General features: G+C 44.4%; 1 protein-coding gene across 1 annotated transcript; it reads right to left on the bottom strand.

Moving 5' to 3' along the window:
• Positions 1-2048: 2048 nt before the first annotated feature.
• LOC135399028 (uncharacterized) lies at positions 2049-17650 on the bottom strand. Its single transcript, XM_064630665.1, has 6 exons — positions 17540-17650; positions 15420-15544; positions 9761-9824; positions 8130-8249; positions 4070-4389; positions 2049-2304 (listed from the first exon to the last, which is right to left on the bottom strand). The coding sequence occupies exons 2-6, from the start codon at positions 15528-15530 to the stop codon at positions 2119-2121; spliced, it is 801 nt and encodes a 266-aa protein (XP_064486735.1). The 5' UTR covers positions 15531-15544; positions 17540-17650; the 3' UTR covers positions 2049-2118.
• Positions 17651-18056: the final 406 nt, after the last annotated feature.

The raw sequence follows: 18056 nt of genomic DNA, 5'->3' as shown, positions 1-18056 counted from the left end.
ATTTTGCAGATCCGTACATGATGATATATACTCACAGTATGAAATTAAAGTAGTCTGTGAAATTTTTTCGTCACGAAATCTCCGCTTCGCCGTTCCAAGAACCATCATCCATTTTGGAGATAATTTGGTGTCATGGCAGCTCCCATGGAAAACAGCAACCAATGAAATGCGCCTACGTTTGATTGACAGGTCGAGCCTCTTTTTTAGGCTCCTCCTAATGGCCAGACTCCCTTTGGCATACACGGCACTGATGCCGACCACACTGGGCAGACATACCTTACGTGTAACATGACGGTTACCATTATTATTGTACGGGACCTTTGGCCGCGCGGTCTATATGTAACTCTTTCGTGTTTCAAACCCTGATATTGGAGAAAACTGAACGGACCTGAGAAAGTCAAAAACCCAGCTGAAGTTTTATTCCAACGTTTACATATGTATGCTCAAGGAGGAGGGGAACGCGACAGGAGTGCTTTCACTTGCGCGGTGTACACAAGGCAATGTCTGCTAGCACAGTTCCCAGAAGGACGGATTTCCGCTGTATCCCTAAGTGAAAACGTGCTGTGAAGTCTCCCTAAGTGAAGAGAGCGCGCTACTGAAAGCGTTCCTGAATATATTTGAATAAACTTCAGCAGCTGTGTTCGAGACATTCTTGTGTCCGTTTAGTTTTCCCCAATCCTTTCAAATATGGAAATCAGTAGCAACCAGATCGCCTGAATTTTGCGGTTTTAACTTAACAGTTTGTCAAACTTGTATGGAAGAGAAGTCAGCTCCAGTTAGCCGAGGAGGCGTTATCTATATGCTCCAGATGCTGAAGCCATCAACGTGACCACGTCAATGTCATCCCCATGCATTACACTAAAAGCGACCCCAAAAAAGATAATGGCACTCAGGAGATCTGGTCATGTTGATGGCTTCGGCATCTGCAGCATCTGGGACCTCATTCACCGCTATGCCGCCAGTGGCCAAGGATCCATTGAAATTAGACGTCATTTGGTGACTGCGGAATTGTGCACGTGAACTGCATCATGTACAACTGGCACCGTGCCACGGGACCTAGCATTGATACCGATGGTTGTGGGCCACTTCTGGAACCACTGTGGGTGGTCCAGCGAAAGCTTGTAGGACGGGAATTGAAGAAGTTCAGCGCTATTTGTGTGATGTTCAGCAGCTGAAGCTGGGGCGGTTCGCGACACATCTAGAATGGCGAATGCACGCAAGCAGCCGGTCTGTGCCTCAATGTATAACTTTTTTTCTGTCCACAGTACCGTCTAATAAATCCAGGGTAAACTTGGGGGAACATGCATCGATACTCAATGGAAGACCCGGGACGGATAGCTTTTCACATCTTTCAAAGTCATGTTATTCAGCACGAGCTGTTCCATCTTCCTTTTGAATACGTTCCTGTATTTAACTTCTGTTCCTCAATATTCTGATGACATCCTGCAGTCCGAAATGAGGCAAGGCACGCGGCCGTTTCCCATCGCATCCTGCACTGCATCCAGGAGGCTATAGCCCTATAGGGCATATCGTGATGTCTGTACAACAACAATAGTGAATGAAGGAAGGAAACGTGGTGATGACATGGGATATTTCCATAGGACCCTATATTCACTTCAAAGAGGTTAATATGAGAGGGTCAATTAATGGTGAGCACGAAGAGATGACAGGTGTCAGCTCTGTCCTCAACTGTTATGTCTGTAAACCGTAGTACGAGGGCTATGGAAATATGTTGGTGTTGTTGATCACGGGTTGAAATCTTCTATGCGTCCTTGCACAGAGCACACTCACGAATCAGCATGCTGATTTCCCCAGAGCACTGAAGACTCAGCACATGTTTTAACCAGTAGTAACACGCCAGGAGAAGTCCTGAAACCGGTCCTCCTGTTGTAATTTCGACAATGACACAGCTTTCCTCTTTCTTAGTTGTTGTTGCTTCAACCTCACGAGTACCTGTCTTTTTGACGGCATGTTCAGTAACCTTGCGGAGAGAACCCATTTCAGAGAAGCATTTTCCCAGAACGTATGAAACACTCAGCTCGTAGAGACAAGTTTCAAAACAAAAGGAATATTAACAAAAAGAATTACACACGATGAATATATCGAATAACTTGAAGTTCATTTGAGCTCGTCCAACTCTGCAACGATGGCTTCGTCGAGGTACTTTTTGAGCATAGGCAAATAGATGTCGGCCACTGTCTTGACGTCATAGCCACTATCGACGTATATGGCCCCCGCAACCGACTGGAAGAAGTTGTGGATAAAACACTTGCGTTTCTCTACCTGGAAGAGCTCTTTCAGCGTCTGAAAAAGGAAGAGCAGCTCGATATCGGGACGTTTACAGCTCGAAAAGCACTCGCCGTGAGAATTGATAATTTGATATTGACGCACAAATCAACGTTAGACAATGTTCTGGTAGGCGCGCGGTAGTACTGATGATTACTTTGGGCACTAAGCACACAGGATGATCCATTACATCTTCTTTTTCTGTGTGCATGAAATGAATGGAGATAATAGGTCTTATATGCAGAGAGCTCGCTAGCAGTTTGAAGAACACGTAGAAACACATAGGCTTGGCTGGAAGTCTCAACGGCTTGTCGAAGGCAGAAGGCGGTGCTTTGTGAAAGCAGCAAAATATTTCTTGCTGCCGGACAGAATAAAACCTAGCAGGTACTACGAGACATACGAGACATTCGCGCACATGTTGACACAAAACAATTCAGAGGGTTGTGTGACGTCATGACCTTTAAGTGCTTTAAATGGTGTATTGTTCAATCGTCAAGGCTTGGCTGGAAGTCTCAACGGCTTGTCGAAGACAGAAGGCGGTTTGTGAAAGCAGCAAACTATCTCTTGCGAATGGGAAATAATAAAATCTAGAAGGTTATACGGGAGTTTCGCCCACATGCTGACACAAAACAATTCAGAGGGTTGCGTGACGTCATGACCTTTAAGTGCTTTAAATGGTGTATTGTTCAATCATCAAGGCTTAGCTGGAAGTCTCAACGGCTTGTCGAAGACAGAAGGTGCTTTGTGAAAGCAGCAAACTATCTCTTGCGAATGGGAAATAATAAAATCTAGAAGGTTAGTTAAAATCTAGAGTTTCGCCCACATGCTGACACAAAACAATTCAGACGGTTGCGTGACGTCATGACCTTTAAGTGCTTTCATAACCCACTGTTTACCATCGCAGACAGAATTCCTTCTCCACTGCTTCTGTCTGCTTGACGTGGAGTGGCGTGGCGTGGCGTGGCGTTTAAAGATGGACGATCCCCCTCTCAGAAAGTGCGGCAAGGATGCCCAAATAAACAAAACGAAACGTAAACTAAACGCCCACAACAAACGGAAATGTCCCGAACTGTATGGTTGGATGTCTCTTGGTCCCTTCCATTCAGACGGTCAACATTTTACTTTTCTGTGCCGGAGTTTTCCCCCTCGCGCTTCAAGGAGCCGTGAAATGCCCCTCAGTGTTTTTTTTGTGTGTGTTTTTTTTTCTCTCTGGCTTTCTAGTGTATTGTGCAACAAATAACAGGAGCTCTTTCGAAGGAACGACGAACGCGAACGAATCGCAGTCCCGAAGAGAGGGCCCACCCAATGACCCGCAAACGTAACACGGCGCGTCCAAAGCTCCGTAGCAGTACCGGTAGCAGACGAATTATTGTTGCCCAATGACAGCTTGCGGTTTCTCCTCACGCTCGACGCCATGCAGGGCTACTGACGTCACGCGAGGAGATGAGCCCGCGCCGATGGCTGCTTGCTCCGCGCATTTTTGCAAACGATACACCGCACAGCGAAAGTATTGTGCACGGTGGGTCCTGGTAGAGTGCTTTATGACACAAACGGGGTTCCGAACCATGTTAAGTGTCATTTCCGTGTCATTTTCGACTTCAAATTATAGCTGGTTGAAAGCCTATAGCGCTCGTTGGCTCGGTATCTTTTTTTAGGACTTAGGCTTAGGTTTTTTAGCACATTAAAAGGGGGTCATTAACCAACTGGTCCAACAGCAAGTTTGAAAACTGCTAGACGTTGTGATATAAAATACAAACGCATTTGCCTCGTAGAGGCAACATACCTGAACATTCTTGATGCCTTCTATGTACGCTTTCAGGTGCTCATAATCTTGGCTGCCGTCTCCAAGCTGCTGTATGAAGACGTACTTGTGGAAATTATTTTTCACCGCGAGAAAAGCGTAGGTTTCCTGAGATTCCACGAGGCTCCTCCTCTGTGCCAGGCTCTCCTTGTGTTTTTCGGGGCAGTGTTCCAGGATGTACTGCGAGATGAGGAATTTGAGGACGTAGTCACCGACGTAATCCAGAGGATCACAGCAGGTCTTATTTCGTGGTCGCTTGCTCTGCTTGTAGGTACGATGCAGCAATGCACGCAGGAGGATGCCTAGCAATAACGGGAAGAAATGGAAATTGCGAATGTGAAGCTCGAACACAATGCACAAGAGTGTGACGCTTTGGACACGAACTGCGTTCGAATCCAAGCATCGGTTGTGTCTGGGGGATTTTCAGGTTCCTCCGCGGACACTCCAAGACACAGCTCCCTATGAAGTCAGCCCAGGGCGAATAATCCCCATCGCCGTATCTGGCCAGGGCAGCAGCTCAGGCAGTAACGACACCATCACTATTACCGCAGGCGCTGAATAAGTGATGTCTAGAGCGCGGGTAAGGCGGGGCGAGGTGAGACACGGGGCAAGACGCGACACTTTGGGTTCCACGTCGCCTCTCGCAGAGACGCGTTGCTCCATGCGCTTGAAACTTTACTCATAGGCGTCTCTGAATGTCCGCCTTATTGAGTATTAGTATTATCCGGATTGGTGTTTGCGTTGACGAGAATAAAAAAAAGAGTATCGGTTACTTCTGCCTGGAATGTAAAGACTCACAAAAAAGGCGCGATTTTCTGTGTTGACAGCTGTCTAGCACCGTCTCGCAGGATTATTCTGTCAATGTAAGTCCACACCTTATTTCTTTATTCATTCATCTTGATATATGCAAAATTTAGGGATCCTTGGGTACCCGGCGTTTAACAGAAAAAATAATAATAATAATGAACCCGATGATATGCATGGGGCAAGACGCGACAATTTAATGTAATTTATGTTTGTATGCAGTTTAAATTAATTTAATGTAAACTATTAGATAGCTTTATGCCTGCCCCCCAGATATTTCTTTTTTGCATATTGCCGTAGTATTTCCCAGTAAATTTTCCTGTTTCCTGGGATATTTCCAGCAAGACAAAAAGCGCACTCAAAAGCGAGCGCGACACATCAGACTGGCGGTGCCTTGTTTGCAACGGACGGAAGGAGGGAAATAGCAGCGGGCCCTGTGTGGTTTTATTGCACATCATGTGGGCGGTGTGCTCAAGGGGGCTGTGAAAGTGCTTGGATTGCAAGAACTAATTTGTTTAGTTCATTACCACGGCGTGTCTCATCTTGTCCCACCCGATTTCTGGTCTTGCCCCGAGAGGTGGGGCAAGATGAGACAATCTTGCTTTTTTGAATTTCTTGTTGTTGTGTGTTTATTTTGGAACCGGCTACGTCCGTTCTGATTTACAGACCAGAAGCTGTAGACCTCTCGGAATGTGCCTATGGCTCGATTTTTTCGTTTTTTAAACGCGAAAAACGAAAATTCCACATTCAATTGCAAATTTGTGTCTCATCTTGCCCCCACCTTACCCTACAAAACGCTCCCGAGATATACATGCAACTATGCATTAAAAATCTTCAAAATATGCAGCAAAAATCCTCATTATATGCAATGTTTTTCATTGTCCTTGTTTCGTAAGCAACGCACCAAATGCCTATTTAAAGAAAAGTGAACATTTTATTAGGGATAACGCAGCAAAAGAAAATCGCGCCTTCGCTCTGCAGCACATAACAAAGAATACTTGCGCCACAGATATAAAGCATGAGGCTGGAGGCTTTGTGTTCCCCGTTTAATAAAATAGCGTAAGCTCAGGCTAGCTGGTGGACGAAACAATCCTGAGCATGGCCAATATGAATAACACGAACACACACGTGTGTCCGTGTCAGGCTTGTTTCGTCATATAGCTTTGCGTTGGGCCGAATAAAATGCGAACGCCGCCCGTCTTTGTAACAGTAACGTTGCTGTTGTTTTGAAGTGTTGAGAGAGGTCAGTAACAGTAACGTGGCGAAAGTGAAGTACGGCTCATCGGCCATGCACGCAGTAGAGGATGGAGCAACCAAGGTGCGGAATGAACACCGCATCTCAGCCCCCCCCCCCCCCAAAAAAAAAACATAGAAAATATTCGATTCCGACGTGAAAGTACGCAAATGACGATCACCGCCGTCCCGAAGTCAGCCAAATCATCAATCGAAAAAGAAGTGAGCTCTCGCACCTTAAAATATGGCAAAATATGCACTTTTCATTTGGGGGTGGGGGGGGGGGATATGTTTAATGCTGAGAAAAAAAAAAGACTTTCATGCGAAATACGCCACAACGTGCATTTACGTTTGTATGCGCCATAGAACTCACATGGAGCTCCCGCACCTGAAAATATGGCAAAATATGCACTTTTCATGGGGAGCGGGGGAGTATGTTTAACGCTGAGAAAAAAAAGACTCTCATACGAAATATGCCGCAACGTGCATTTACATTTATACGCACCATAGAACTTATGTGATCGGTCCTACACTGAGACCAAAAGCGTTTTTTCATCGTTCAGATGCAAAACCATATCGAGAAAAATATCATGCATTTCGATGAAAATCCGTGCCCTTGGAGTACCATTTTGAAAAGCTCCTGTTTAATATATTTTTGAATGCCGATGACCATTGCAGTAACGGGCTATCAAAAACCTAAATGCATCGAGCTAGGAAGAAGATACGCATGGGATAAAACATATCAAAATATGGCAATATTGGCAATAGATCGTAGCTTTAACGTTTATTTGGTTTCTTGTGTCCTATGATTTCTTATTTTTTTCTATCTCTCTCTCGTTGTGCAACTTGTATAGAGTGTTTTCACATGACGTCAAACTAACACGTTTAGCCGCTGCGGTGGTGGTCACTTTTTCGGCGCAGCTGTCGAGGTTATCTACAGCGTTTGCTCGAAAACGAAGACTTGAATGGTGCTTTGAAATCCGGTCACGTCCGTACCCCTCTCTTATCGCGAAGACACTTCGTCATTGTCCTTCTCACATTTGCTTTTAAGAAAACTATGCTTGTCGTACTGAAAAATAGCGCAGTTTGTCATCTTTCAAAACCGCTAGCACGAAAAGTGACCACCACTGGGAGCATGCCACGTCACTGCCAGGTCACAACGTGACGTGAGTGAAAACTCCCTATAATTCAACGGGTATTCTGTATGACATAAAGAGGAGAGCAAACTTGAAGATTAGAAGTATAAAGCGGATAAAGTGCAAAAGAGTACAAAATAAGTTTCCGTGGACCGTGTCACATTCGCTCTATTCCGACTGTTCGGTGCACCAGAACTCCTTTTCACGGTACGCTAAAGTCGACTATTTTCAATCACCACGTGTTACTAGAAACAACTGTGCCACTGCACGCATTGTAAGCAGCATACCCCGGTTTTTGTGAGTCGAATGCATAAATTCGCAAATCAGAGTCGAAACCATAATGTACATGCATTACAGCGCAACGCTAATTACAAGAAGAGGCTATCAGGCGCATCGACGATGCGAAGCTCTACAACAACTAGCTACTACTCGTAATACAGAGTATAAGGTTTCTGCGCGCCATCAGCTCTTTCAGTCATCGGATTGCAACTGGCTACAGCTATCCCTCTTGTAATATTCTCAAATGCGTTGCTCATGTCATGCACCGCTTTGAGCATTCGAGCAACACGAATTCTTCTTCTCATTAATTATTCCTTTTATCCTGGGGGCTTAATCGCTTCATCGTCGTTACCGTCGTTACAAGCTAACGAGTGGCGGGAAATTCAAAAATGCGGGCGGGAAATTTAAAAATGTGGGCACGTGATAAAACGCGTGCACGGCGCTCTTCGCGTGATACGTGAAGGCCGTGGTACACGTCACGCGCAAGGTGTCACGTGCCCACGTTTTTGAATTTCCAGCTACTCGTTAGCTTGTAAGGACCGTAACGACGATTAAGCGATTAAGCCCCCTGGGTCGTTACGCGAACATACCTTTGGTCTTGAATTGATATCCTCCGAGAGATTCTGTAACAAACTCAGTAGGAAACACCATTTCCAGCTTCATGACAAGATCCTTTTTGAGAGTAAATGTAGGATGCGACGTGTTGTCGCCTGCAAAAGAACGAGGGAGAAATAAATAGAATTGCTATCGTACAGCACTGAGAGAGACACCTCACTCTGCAGTTTAGCTCTCATCCTGACGTAAAAATTGCCAAGCGTCACCCCCTTCGGTCGCCGCAAGGGTGCGCTCAACGCAGACAACCGATCGAAGTGTATTGTTTTCTGCGTTGAACGCATAACCCAAGGTATATCTAAACTGGTAGCGAAAAGAAGCGAGAATACCAAATCAGACCCATCGGCAAGGCCATCATCAGGAGGCGCGAGCGACCCTGGGTGTTGGTAGTAGAGGCACGATCGTAAACAAAATAACTTCACAACATTGGCATAACGTGTGTGTGTGTGTGTGTACTAATAGGTTATTCATAATTTCAATGTAGCAAAAACCACCTGCTGCCCCGCTGGTGCACATATACGATATCATCTACCACCCGAATACGTTTCCGTGTCCTGCTCCCCTGCGCATGCGTCACTGCTGTATCCGTGCAATGTAATATGGAGTTCGTATTCTTTTTGAGTTAAACAGGGAGCAACGTTCACATCTCGGAGCTGTAAAACAAGATTAACACGTGTGAACAGATGAACGCAATGCATCCCGTGTTGCAGTACGTATTTCGAATTGATACTGTTGTTGAATTCCAATGGCAGATTCGGAGCGCCTCCGAAGCAAATTTTGTTGCTCCGCCGAGAGCAAGTCTGTTCGATTGGCAGATTGGGAACAGTTCTGGAGTCTTCCAATGGGAGCTTCGGAGCGGCATTCGAGCCAAGGTCGCTCCAGGGAGCAACCCAGACAGCTCCGCCAAAATAGGCAGATTCAACCAGAACTCTATGTGACGTGTCACTTGTGCTTCCTATTTCGTGTTTATGCTTCGCCAACGTGGCCGCTCTGCAACGCGTCTTCGCCGTGACTAGTCCTTCGCGTCGTACATTGGCGATTTTGTTTCATGAAGAAAGCGATAAGTCAGACATTACCAGGGCAACGTTAGGAGATTAGAAGGACCGCATGGAAGGAAGAAAGAAGGAAGGAAAGAATCTGCAAGGGAGTGTCTTTACATGCTTTCGCCGAAATATTATGCAATCTCACAAAATTTTAGGGGGTCCCCTGCAGATTTTGGGGGGTGTAGGGGGGTCTGGATAAATCAATGATTAGTATGGTTCGGTCAGGAAAAGGGAAGCAGAATACAACGCAACTGAAGGGAATCATGCACTGCTTATTATTCATACTGCTGACGTCATTTATTTACAATCGTGGTCGTCCGCGCAACGGATGGATGGCGCTGGCGGTCTCTATCATGGCGTCATTCTGAAGACGAAGAAGGGGCCAATGGGAGTTACGCTACCTGTTTAGATATACCTTGCATCATCGCTGAGTTTTCGCGGTTTCTCCGTCGAGAACACGCCGTACGCGATTACCGCTTTACTCTTATCTCTCGATGCAGTGACACTGTCAATGCTGAAGTTGTACAAAAAAGACTGCTGGCTTCACTGTCGTGTCAGGTGCTTACCAGATGAAGGGCTGTCTGCGACGCTGGTTGTACCGTTTCCCTGAGGATGCACCCTTGGCGATGCCTTTGAAAATAGCGAGAAACATTTTTCTCATGATTAATTGCGAGCCACAATTGGTCGATCGAGTAACGAACGTTACCTTTATACGTACCATACGATGAAATAAACATTTAATCGTATACACAACATAAATATCGTTTGTGTCGTAATGTACGCACGGCATTGTAACGTGGACGATTGGGAAAATATTCCGATATACCAGATGTCCGGACAGGTCGCGCTGTCCCACCAGCGTGCCTGTGGGGCGGCGATTTGTCGCGCTTTCGGCTGTAAAGGACACCGAATGATAAACAAAAAAAAAAAAAAAAAAACGAAAAAAGACCAATTGGCAAGAGCTTTCGTCTTCCGCTGCGCCCTCTCCCGGTTCGCGTCTCTCAACGGTCTAGCCAAGGGAACGTTCTGCCGTGCTGGCTACCAAGTCATCCCCTTTTTTTTTCTTACCACATCACGATCACCGCTTGCGCACGTTTTGCTGCCTCGGTGGGAGCATGGTCTTCTTAAAATGATCAACCATTGCGGCGCTGACGAGAATGAGGAAATGAATGTCCAACGAGTTTGCGCTGAGGTTTTCCCTTCATATCTGCCAGTGTGAAGACACACTAAAAAAAGTATTTTTCTCCTTTTTTTTTTGGGTTTGTTTGTCACGTTCAAACTCAAGCTCCCAACTCAACAAGGTAGTTTATGTGCGCCCTAGGTAGTACGTCAAAATGCTAAAAAAAAAAAAAAACTAACTAAATCTGGGCGCTGTGTCTGGGTGCTTCCGCTGTTTTGTTATTTGCTATTGATGTTTATATGTCGCCAAACTACAGGAAGCTGAGTAGCCTCGCCTGACTGCGTCGCCACTGTCATCCCTTTTTGATTTAGAATTTCCGGTTTCAGAATTTTCGTCTTTCCGATCGTGGCCTCTCACTCAAGAAACTTAACGTAACACTTTTGACGTTGCAGTTTGGTGTTTTTTGGTTAAATTAATGTTCTCCTTTATTCAAATTTAGCTGCGAGTTATATGTCAGTTAATCAAGTTAATTGGTAAGCCAGTCATTAATTAAAGGCCTCCAAAGTAGATTCGACGCCCAAAGACAAAGCCTCGCAGACTTCCAGACTTCTCCAATCTATAGAGAGAGCTCATCTAGTTCTTTTTTTTTTTTTCGTTTGGGCCATTTAATGTAATATAGAACGCCTCGTAGTTGATATTGACACATACCGTTAGCTCCAACGGGTACCCGTACTTGTATGTAAAATGTATTCGAAGACCTTACTGCGTCAGAAACATTGGGAGTTTGTTGAATAGTTTTTATTATTATCATCATCATCATCATCATCTTCATCGTTGTTATTATTATTATTATTATTCGTTTACATCACTGCTTTAAGACGTCCCACCGTATCCGGGAGAAACAGCCGACGAAACGTGTTGATGATGATGATGATGTAGTAAATACGGTGAGATAAGGCCTGGTCGCAAGCAAACGAAGACAGGCTACGCGTTATACGTGCCGCAAAATTCTACTGAGAAATTTACTGGTCTGAATGAAATACGAGGGAGGGAAATATGAGCGGACTGCTGGGACATGCTAAGAATGCTCTAGCATATACCAATGTTACTGCCATCAGTAGCGCACCTGAAGGCCGTTGGCTTTTGTGTTGGAGGATTTATCACGTATAGTGTCGGTGCCCGTCCACAGACAACGAAACTTTTACTCCTTGGCCTTTACGTTGTAGCGCCACCGCCATCTAACGATGGTCACGGTCCTCGAGGACTGCTTCTTCTCTCTCGGCCCCGACGCAAGCAACCTGTGTGACTGTGTCGCCGTATACCACGTCTCGGCGTCATATGGCGGAGTAGATGTCCTACCGGTGACGTGCCTGGGTTGACGCATGCATTTCGTAGCAGGTAACTTCAAGGTCACGCTTATGACTGGGCGGGGGGTTATATCTCATATGGCCCAAGTGACCAAAACGTCCAAATGTTCATAAGACCCGAAAAAAAAATTAGGCCTTTTGCGCATTTGGGTCAAATGAGTAGGACAGGATAAGGTGTCCAGAAGGCCCAGAAGGCCCAAATGGTCACATGGCCCGAAAACCAGAAAGAAAGACTAACAGTGTATGCATAATGTAAAACCCCGATTCTAGGGAACACGAAAGGACAGACACAACACGAAGTGATGATGAAAGTCACTGAAGAGGTTAGCCAGCTGTAGGACTCGAACCCACATCTTCTGGATTGCCGCTCCAGGGCTCTACCAATTGAGCTAAGCTAACACGCCTATTCGGCGACTTCCAGGGTGCGTTATCTGAGGGACAAACCAGCCACTCTCTCTCACTCATCCTCCTTTCACTCTTACATTTTTGCTCACTCATACACACATTCATACGACGGGATTGACGCAGGCGGCAACTGTTGAACATGAAAGAACTGATGTTCTGAGGCTGGAACAACATAGAAGGGACAAACACATACAAAGCCTCAATTTGCCTAAGAAATTAACGATGAAAGTCACTGAAAAGGTTAGCTAGCTGTAGGACTCGAACCCACATTTTCTGGATTGCAGGTCCAGGGCTCTACCAATTGAGCGAAGCTAACACGCCTATTCAGCGACTTCCAGGGTGCGTCATCTGAAGGGACAAACCAGCCACTCTCTCTCACTCATCCTCCTTTCACTCTTGCATTTTTGCTCACTCATACACACATTCATAGATTTCATACGACGGGATCGACGCTGGCGGCAACTGTTGAACATGAAAGAACTGATGTTCTGAGGTTTTCTTCTGGGGTTTTGTTTTGTTCTGTTCTTTTTGTTTTGTTCTTTTGTTCTGAGGTCTCGGGGGTTTTACATTATGCATCATCTTCACCAGCTCGCTTGCTTCCTAGCCATTTTTTCATAAACAGTGTATGTTTTCGACCGTATTTTTCAGTGTATAAGCGCCGTTATATATTGAAAGAAGTTCTCTGAAGAAGTCCTGCGCGTCATCTAATGGCATCATATGCGCGTCATCATCCTGCGCAGGACTTCTTCAGAGAACTTTTTTTTTTATATATAACGGGGCTTGTACACAGGAAAACGCGGTACTTTTGTCACTGCGAGTTATATGCGAATATTTTTCTGTAAAATCGCTTTTCAGGTGTGATTGCGCAGGAATTCCACACTTTGCAGAGAATCGCTACGGCTTGGTATTTTGCTCGGGACTGAGATCTATTATGTTCATCAAGCAGTGCTCATTTTGGACAATTGCACTCGGTCGGTGGAATATGCTCCTTCTGCAGCGCGCATCTCACGTGAACACAAACAATGCGTTTTTAATGCGGCAAACGAATTAGTTGTTCAATAAATATATTAGGCACAGAGCTTACCAATCTGTACCGAGCAAAATATTGAACGCTGTAAGGATTCAATATTTATTTGTATTTTACTTTTTGTCACATTTATATCATATTTCCTTGAAAATTTGTTTCTTCATTTCAGTGCTTTTATTAATGTTTTTAGTTCAGTTACCTTTTTCTCCTCTGTCGCATTCAGCATTTAATTAATATTGTGCATATGTGCAAAGAAAATACAATATCTAGCTCACTCCTAGTCTTCCCTCCTGGTTTTCGGGCCATATGACCATTTGGGCCATATGAATATTTTGGCCTTCTGGGCATTTCGGCGTTCTGGACACCTTACCATAGGCGGGTCTGTAACGCGTTACAAAGTAGTGCGTTACATTTGGGTAGTGAAATGTGGTAACACATTAGATTTAGGAGAAAACTAATGAGTAATGTAACGACATTACATTTTTAATAACTAACGCGTAACGGCGTTATGCGTTACTGCGTGTTCGGGAACATTGCTTCATCGTCTAAACTTGAAAGCTTGAGCGAGTACCGTGCCTGCAGAATCCTGGAAAATCCTCGATTTTTTCTATTCATCTTCAACAATGACAAGGTCACATCGGCACACACGAAGAACGCAAAAGAAGGGTTATTGACCTACCCTGGTTGAGATGTTTACCACCTCTGTTTACCACCTCTGTTTACCACCTCTATTTTACACTCCCTCTGGTATTTTTCGGAGGAATGGGGGCAAAAAACGTCAGAAAAATGCCCTCTAGATTAATGGTTAATAACGGTTAATGGATAATAGTTGGGTTTGTACTCTGTGAGATAAAAGGTGACCGTCTCTATAAACCTTGACAAGGAGCACACACACTGGTCATTAGGCGTCCTCTCAGCCAAACGGGCGAAGCTCACATACGAAAATTTTGAATAACTTCAACCCTATTTGAACCCTACATGTAAGTTGTGTTCATGAGTGGCCCTTGTTTGTGCCCAACATAGCTTGTATTGATTTGCGGAATGCACTTATGTGACTCAACCAAAAATAGTACATATTATAAGGACAACTGGTGAAGTAATGCAAAAGTAACGGCATTACTTATCAGAAGTAACGGCGTTAGTAACAAGTTTTCTACTATTCAACAGTAACGAATAACGTAACGCGTTACTTTATGAAAAAAAGTAGTGAGTAACGGTAGTGCACTACAAAATAAAAGTAACTTCCCCACCTATGCACCTTACCCTGCCCTTCTCATACGACCCAAATGCTCAAAAGGCCCAAATTTTTTTCGGGTCTTATGAACATTTGGGCGTTCTGATCACTTGGGCCTTATGCACACTTGGGCCATATGAGTCGCACCCGGCGGGGGTGCGGGCGCCGTTTGTTTGTTGTTCTTTTTTTTTTTCGGAGGGCGGAGGTTTCCAAGAAGTCGGACCAGGGCGCTTACTAACGTAAGTCTCCCATTCCTTCCTGCTGTCGTCTCTCCATCTGTCCACGTACGATACCCTATTCTTAACCGCCGCTGTTTCGCGGTGCAAATGCGAAATGTGTAGAATATGTGTCCGCTTATTCTCGTCACGTGCACCACTGGGACATGTCGGAGAAAACACTGGGAAGGCGCTATAAATACGATTAATAAATGAGTAAATAAATAAAGGACGAGTAACTTTTAAATTCATCGCCCCTGTACCAATGTTTGCCACTCTGAATTCATGCTCAGGATCGAAATGTTATTTATTTGTTTATTTATTATGTATTATATTCGCTAACAAAATTCAATTGGAGGAGGAGCCGATGGTTTCCCACTTTTCGCACTTGGCGGTATTTTCACGATTTATTCCAGACTATTCTCGTATGACGTCATCAAAAACTGGACATTGTTCCCGAACGGGGATCTCTGCCAAGCATGGGCAGTTACTTGTGTAATTGGATAATTATATGTTAATAAAATATTCTGAGCAGCATAAACGCACCCTTCGATAAAAAACTTAATTTCCTGGTTCGTTGCATTCTCCGCAGCGAAATTCATTTTGGGGTACACACGGACAGTTGTTCTATTTTTCTTATAGGCTACTGATACCTACTCTTCATTCGTAGCGTAGCCACAAGTGGAAATACCAACAGCTCCAGGAAGATAGCGGTGTACTTCAAATTTTGATCGCATTGTTGAGCGATTCGGTACCTGAGTCCGACCAAATGTCAAGGAATGGATCCTAATGCCGTACACATTTTGTCGTGTACGTTATAAGTTCGTGTCAAAGGCGACTCCTTTATCTTATCGTACCTGTAGCTTATATGTCTTCTGCGGTGCCGATGCAGCCATCTCGGCCTTGGAAGTGTCATCCATGGCGTCCAATATCGCCCTCATGTCAACGAACCCATCGTTGTCCGTCATATTGGATGTCTGCGCTGTGCGGTCGGAAAAAATTAAACGAAGAACGTCAGTGCAGAATGAAGACAGTGCTGGGAAGACAACAGTGTGCAGCCATAAAGAGGATGCGGTGCAGTGGTAGTATACCAGTAAACTTATACTATTTATTACTTTTTATTTTTTATAAATTATTACTTTGGTCTTTGTTCACATTTCATTCATGTTTATTTTTCTTATCACTTACTACCTCTGATTGGAAGCGAATAAATCTGTTCTTCTTCATGATGAAGTATATGCAAAAATATCGGACTGTTTAATATGGATAAATCGGATCCAGTACAAAATATTGAGAAGCATCGACGAAAGCATCGATTGCAAATATCGATGCTGTGTAGATATGATTCAATACTTGTCGACACATATCGTTGTTGGTATTCTATAAAATCGAAGTCTAAATTTTCTATATATTTAGAACGTCGTTACATTGAACATGATTGAAAAAGAAAATATCGATAATGTTTATATAAAAATAATTTCACCCCTAGTTGGTAGTTAGTTCCACACAAGGTGACGCAATCCGGGTGCAGTTGTCCTTCTCATAATCGTTCCCAAAAATTAAAGTAGCGCTTGAAAAATAATAATAATAATAATAACAATAATAATAATGCGATTTTTCAAGTCCTGAAATCTTTCGAATTTGGAACAATCTGCATATATGCAGCATGTTGGGAAAGTTTCAGTTTTATTTGAGAGTATTTTCGCAGGGAAGTACTTTGACAGCGCCCTATAGAAGTCTTCCTCACTGATTCAGTTTCAGTTCCAAATTAAACTTCCACCCATTCAATTTCATATCCAACTCTCACTCATTCAATTCTGTAGCGCGAGCAACAAAGTAAGGCAGAGAAAGTCTGTTCCTTCGCAAGTACCTCACGGTATTTCCTCGAACAAAGGTAGCACAGGACAAGCAAATTTGACTCTGCAAGGAACCGTGTTGTTGTCCGAGCAAACGCCCGACCCATAGGCGATTCGATTTTCCAATTGTAAACATGTCCAAGAATTTCCACTATGCACACAGATGTCTGTAGGCATTTCCTGCCTTTCGAGACATCTGCGTGGTTCGATAAGAGGAAACGGAAATAGCAATGTCGAAACTTCAATTTCTACAATCAGGTCGATAAAATTTGCCACTTTGGGCTCTGCAGCTTTATAGGTTCGCACTTGTGACTGGCAATTCATTCTGTCGCATATAAATGGTCGCACTGCAACGCTTAAAACGTGAAACTGCGAAATTTTAAATAGAAAAAATGTGTATATTAAAAATTCTAAAGTTAAAAATTCTGTCTGCTCTCGATTTATTAGCCCACCTTATGGGCTTCTGCGACGGCCTATGACCCACCTCGAAACCAGTGGCTCTATACCAGTGGGGTGTAATCCGAAACTATAGACATTGGAGGAGGAAACCAGCAACAGACACAAATCGGCTTCCACATCTGGCCTTGATATTTTGTTAATCTATTGGGTTTGTTTTCTCTTTTACAATGCATTTTTACGCTTACTTTTAGTTAAGTTACACTGAGGCGAAAGAGTGCTATCATTACACATAAACACTGACAGTGAAAAAAGTGTGCTCGTTCAATAATCCACGAAGAACACGACCTGCTTTTATGTAGCAAACAAACAAGGGCTACACAGACGATAGCTCGAGCTGTCGGCATTTTGCTTGCTGCCCATGCTCGGGCTGTGTTCTTCGTGGGCCCCGTCCGGCAGCTGGCCTGCATCTATGCCGTCCTCCTCGTTGAATAATTCTACACCATCCTCCAGTATCGTATGCTTACTTGATTCATATTTTTCTATACAATCTCACGAGCGACAGCTATAGCCGAACAGTCGCAGTGAGCCGTGAGTAATTATACCATTTATCTGAGAGTGCAAGCGCCACCCTTAAAGCCTCGTATAGAAAGAATGCAGAAATAACACGAAGGAAGCTTGTACGTAGAGAAGCAAAGTTGGTGGAAACACAGAGCTACACGTACCCGTATGTCACAGCTGTACTATCGTCGTGTTGTTCGACACCAAATGCGAGCGGAGCCCCGAGCAGCTACACTGGATGTTTGCCAGTTTCCGCGCTTACTCATACACGGGGAGGCTGAGGGAGAGGAAATGTGGCGCGAGAAAATGCCGTTGACATCTCACAGAGGACGTACTCGTCGCCATACGAGATGGGATGGGTGACCATGAAGGGGCCATGAAATCTAATCGTGTGCGCGAATAGTGATACAGAGCGCTACGCTGGCGTCGGACCCGTTTTTCGAGTCGTTGCTTTTGCTTTCAGTACGACTGAAAACAAAATCGTGTCTTTCTACGGGATTTTTTTAAAAGAAGGGGACTGCGTTTTTTCTCGTACTGATACTAGTGCCTCTATTTTTTGAAGACACGTTTCATAGATTTCCATGTACTTCACGAAGCACGGAGTACATTCAGTATAACTGACTGAGTTCATAACGGCCTCGTGGTTTGCTCATGCGGAGGGTCAGATGCTGTTTTCGTGGC

Source organism: Ornithodoros turicata, chromosome 6, assembly GCF_037126465.1.
Source record: "Ornithodoros turicata isolate Travis chromosome 6, ASM3712646v1, whole genome shotgun sequence".
Taxonomy (NCBI): Eukaryota; Metazoa; Arthropoda; class Arachnida; order Ixodida; family Argasidae; genus Ornithodoros; species Ornithodoros turicata.
The sequence above is the reverse complement of the archived record's forward strand: the minus strand, read 5'-3'. Positions and strand labels throughout refer to the sequence as shown.